General features: G+C 40.4%; 1 gene segment (V, D, J or C); it reads right to left on the bottom strand.

Moving 5' to 3' along the window:
• Positions 1 to 3,957: 3,957 nt before the first annotated feature.
• Positions 3,958 to 4,571, bottom strand: LOC106026508 (Ig heavy chain V region PJ14-like). The segment is given in 2 exon segments: positions 3,958 to 4,358; positions 4,441 to 4,571. Coding segments are annotated over 2 exon segments (531 nt in total).
• Between the last annotated feature and the right edge of the window lie 584 nt (positions 4,572 to 5,155).

Here is a 5,155-nt window from a genome sequence, read left to right as displayed (position 1 = left end):
GTTACTTAGATGTCACAGATGAAAAGTATTTGCAAATACCATCTCTAAACTTCATTTTCCAAATGTTCTAAACTTCATTATCCTATGGTGGGAGATGCTGAAAGTATTTTGATATATTTATGGGCCGTTTTTACATCTACTTCTGAAAAATGTCTATCATTTCAATGGCCAATTTTTTATTTTGAGATCATCTACATTTTTTAGTTCTCTATTCAAGTGTATTCCTTATTTTAAAAAGAAAGAAAAATGAAACAGATTTTCAAAACAAGATAAGAGCAGAGTAGCAATTTAAATACTCTGGGTTTTGATATCTGCAGCGTATTCAGGGTACAACACATAGGCACGAGATAGCATCCTCATAATATCAGTGCAAATCTCTCTTCAAGGAACTAAAAGAAACTACCAGGATAAATATCTCAAAAATGTAGAATATATATAATTGTCTGTTTTTCCTTCCATAACTTTGGTATTAGTTCACTTTCTAATGAATAGGAAAATTTAGCTAAGCGACATAAACACCTGCCTTGCAAGCATGCAGTCGTGAGTTTTATCCCCAGTACCAATTTTTAAAAATTCAGAAGAACTAAAAACATAACTATATGAAGTCAGAAAAAGGTTGAGAGTGATCCCTGCGGCTGCTCTGCAGGCCCTCTCTCCTGCTCTTCCCCTCCTGCATCCTCGCACCAGGCAGCTCCTGTCCTTCATCACGCTGATTTACCTTAACTTTCCCATTTCATCATATGGAATTTGAACATAGACTATGAATTTGGTTATATGTAACTCAAGGTCTTTTTGGAAACTCCTCCACGTGAATACAGGAATCAGAAGTTTTGGATACTTATGTCAAGCAATATCCCAGTATATAAAAATAAGAGTGGAGCCACAGCTCAATGGTAGACTGTTTCCCTACCCTGAGTGTGGCCCTGGCTTTGGTCTCTGGAGCCACAAAAATAAATACACAAGAAAATTCATTTTCATTTAACTATTTCATTGGTTTTGTTAATAGGTAATTGAAAGTTCTAAGTTTCAATTTACCGCGAGAAATGCTGCATGTCATCTTGTAAATGTAACTATACGAGAAAGAGTAGATCTCATATTTCTTTAAAACAAAGAGATGAAAGAACAGCAAAACTGAACTAACTGCAGATTAATGACCTTTCCTGACTCCATCAAACAACTGAAGTTACAAAGCGAATAAAACTATGAAATCTAAAGCTGGAGGGCTGTTTCCTAAAAACAGAAATGAGCTTCAACAACCTAGGAAAGAGGTCACTGTGATGTTACTAGGAAAGTAAACTGGAAACAATTCACAGGTGTCCTTCTGTTACCTGCCTTCACTCTGGAACTGTGCTGGGGGTGTAGGCTGAGGCTAATTTTTCTTTAAAAGAACAAATGAGATAGGTGTCAGAATTGTCACACTGCTTACATTTTCTCAGGAATAAGTAAGATACAATGATGCTTGGTATTCTCACTAAAACTTAATTTGGCTGTTTTCTTTCACCCATTGTAACATGAGGGAGCTGTTAGTTAAACCTCTTTAATTTGTTATTAGAGTTTAAACATGCATAAACATACTTCAATTACATTTACCCTCCTCAGCTGTTCACTTTCCCACTTACTTGTAATATTCATCCTTTTTTAAGCTGCCTTTTTTCCTGAAATCTCTGTTGATTGTTTAATTTTTGTGATTATAACTAATAAGAGAACATGATTTTCAATCCTTTTTTTTTCTTTTGGTAAGAGGGATTGAACTCATGACCTTGCACTTCTCAGTCAGGAACTTATGACACTGAGCTAAATCCCCAGCCCGATTTTCAATTATTTTTTTCCCTTTCCTATCTTTGATTTTCTGAAGATTATGTTGAGATTTTTCACTCATTTTATTGCATTTGTAGCTTTATTTTGTAGAATATATAATATTTACTGTATAGTGGCAAGAGAAAGAGAAATAGTTTGAGAAAACAAAAATGGAAGTCTGCCAGAAAATTCACACTGAAGAATTTGGCAGCATATTTTGCAACTTCAACTCAATGCTTAAATCTTGGAAATATGGACCCCAGCACTGCAATGCTTTATTAATAAAGAGAAAACTTACTTGTGCCTGATCTTCATATAGGGATGAAGCACATGTGGTGAGAGCAAGCTGGGGCAGTGTTTCCACTGTTCTGTCCCAGACCTATAAAGAAGCCACTTAATTAACTTGTGCCCGTACACATATCCATACACCGTAAGTCTATGTACCTCTGAGAAATCTTACCTCAAGTACATGAGGCTTTGAAAGGATGTGGGGATCCATGCCAAAGGAGACATGTGATCTAGGTCGATGATAGATAGATAGATAGATAGATAGATAGATAGATAGATATCCAAAGAATAGACAGTAACCACTGTGTCTTGTAAATCCCTATTTCTAACTCCCATAAGGAAAGAGCAGCCTGCTCCTTCAACCACCATGAGCAGAAAGAGCTCACAGAAGCCCTGGAGCACTATGCTGAGTGCAGCCAGGCTGCCCTGTTCCCTCCTTCCCTGAGCACATTGCTGCACACAGTGCTGGTGCTGATCCTGAGGACAAAGTCTCCTGCAGTGACCTGGCTGAGAGAAAAGCTGTGTGGTCTCAGACCCTGAGGAGAGGGATGTGAAGGATTTAATCTCCATACTGAAGCATTTAATTCGGCACGAGAAACTCATGGTCACGGGCATATATTTATCAGATTCATTTTTAGATGATGATGATTTGGCACTCAAAAGAAACCAAACTCACAAAAAGTACAGGGTACTTTTAGATTCATGCAAGTCACATTTACTCATCTAATCAGACTCATGTTAGCTGTGTGTGGTGGCGCATGCCTATAATCCCAGCACTTGGGAAGCTGAGGCGGGAGGGATCATTGTAAGTCCAGGACAAGCCTCAGTTACAAAATGAGCCTAAGGTCAGCCTGAACTGCACAGCGAGACCCTGTCTCAAAAAGACAAAAATAAATAATAAATAAAACTCATTTTAAGAAATAAAAACTATTTTTGTAACTATATATTTATGTAATTAAACCTGACAGAATCATTGCCTGTAACTTGCTTACATCATCAGTCACTCCTAGCTTCTGTGTTGCAGGGTCCTTTGGAAAATGTGGTGTAGGACAGAGAGGGAGCACACAGGCTGACAGGAAACACTTGCTCCCCAACTTCCTTCTCTTCACTTTCTCTTGGGACATTTGTATGCTCTATGGATCTTCCTCACCTTCTTCTGGTCATGAACGCCCCAAAGGAAGGGTCATGTGTGGCATACAAAGCTGTGTGCCCAGTAACAGATGATGGATGTGCTGTCCATACTTAATGGGATGCTACTCACTTAAAAGGTCAAATGTAAGATATTTTTAGGAAAATGTGCACACATTGAAAATACAATGTTGAGAGAAATAAATCAGACACAGAAGCTTAAATACCATATAGGACTTCTATTTGAGTAAGGAAAGGTGCAAACAGAGAACAGAAAAGGAAAGCTATTAGGAGACAGAGGGGCATAACTTTTGCAAATGGGAAGGAGTCTCATATACTCTATGTGGAAAAATGAGAAGGGAAGGAAATGATGTAGAGCACAAATCCAACTTTCCTTCAGTCTAATATCCTAAATGACTGTAAGCACTATGCAAAACATGTATGAGATACGATAATAATTATTAACATTAATAAAACTGGGGAAAGAGATGGAGAAGAGAGTGAAGAGAGACAGAAGACAAGAGCAAGGGGATTTAGAAAAAATTTAAGCTGTGCTACACACTTACACACACTCCCCAAGACGATTGTAAACTGCATGCACTGCAAACATACACTGATAAAAATATATAAAATTAAAAATGTAGGAAGCCAACTCTGCAGTGTCTTTAGTAAAGTCACGGAAGGAAGAGAAAACCACAGACTCAAAATCACAGCAGCCCAGGAGTCTGCACCTGGTCCTGAGCCTCACAAGAGCTCAGTGTGTCTCCAGCGCCCCCTGCTGTCCTGAGCGAATCTACAGTGAGGTTTTTGTCTGGGCTCACACTGATGTCCGCTCACTGTGTCCCTTGCACAGTAATACACGGCCGTGTCCTCCAGGCTCAGGCTGCTCAGTGTAAGTGAGACTTGGCTCTTGGAAGTGTCCCTGCTGATGCCCACTCGAGATTGAAGGGCTGAGTTATAATTTGTGCTTCCATAACTCCATATCACACCAATCCACTCCAGCCCCTTCCCTGGAGGCTGACGGACCCAGTGTACACCATAGCTGCTTACAGAAAATCCAGAGACCGTGCAGGTGAGGGACAGTGTCTCTGAAGGCTTCACCAGGCCAGGTCCTGACTCCTGCAGCTGCACCTGGGACAGGACACCTGAGGACAAGAAGCATTGCCATCAGTCAAGACCACCCGGCTCCCTGTGCCCAGATCCCTCTCATGAACCTCAGACACTCACTGGAGGGAGCTGTCACTAGGCAGAGGAGCAGAGCCAAGAACTCCATGGTCAGTGAAGGTTCCTGAGGGAGGAGACTGGGACTGCTCAGCCAGAACTGGCTTTTCACCCTGAGCCTCGGGCTGCTTTGCATGGTGGAGCCCTGACGGTATAAGGGTGGGAACCAAGGCAGGGTGCTTTAGTGCTTCCCAGGGAGAGGGATTTTTACAGGGTGATCAGAAGCTGACTCCTGACACTGAGATACTTTTCTAAATCTTCAGAAGTAGTCACACTTCCACACAAAGTGAAATTGAACATGGTGAAAGATTTGTTGATTTTGCACACAGTTTATGTGGGAATATTTAACATTAGAATATTTCTGTTCAGATTAATTTTGTCCTGATGACTGCATTTACTAATGAAAGCCTTTCCTTGGGAGGGTTTGTAGAGGGGCAGAAAACTGTGTATCTCTAGGGCTTTTACTGGAGATGGAGAAAACTGTTTCTAAAATTAACTAAACTGCTTTTCTTCTTGATGCAGACACTGTGCTCTTCTCCATGACTGTCTTTTGAAAAGTTACTATTTCATTCTTGCATATAGTCTTCATGGACAATGTCAGGGCCTTGTTTCTTAGATCCTCATGGTATCCTGATTCAGGGAAGACTAACAGTTAGAGTTTGTAGATGGTGAACCATGGACTATGTTCCAGGAAAAGTTCTAGGAGCTTAACCAGTAGTGT

This window comes from Cavia porcellus, unplaced genomic scaffold (genome assembly GCF_034190915.1).
Source record: "Cavia porcellus strain 051 isolate PalLab524CR breed Dunkin Hartley unplaced genomic scaffold, mCavPor4.1 scaffold_8, whole genome shotgun sequence".
NCBI classification, from domain to species: domain Eukaryota; kingdom Metazoa; phylum Chordata; class Mammalia; order Rodentia; family Caviidae; genus Cavia; species Cavia porcellus.
The sequence above is the reverse complement of the archived record's forward strand: the minus strand, read 5'-3'. Positions and strand labels throughout refer to the sequence as shown.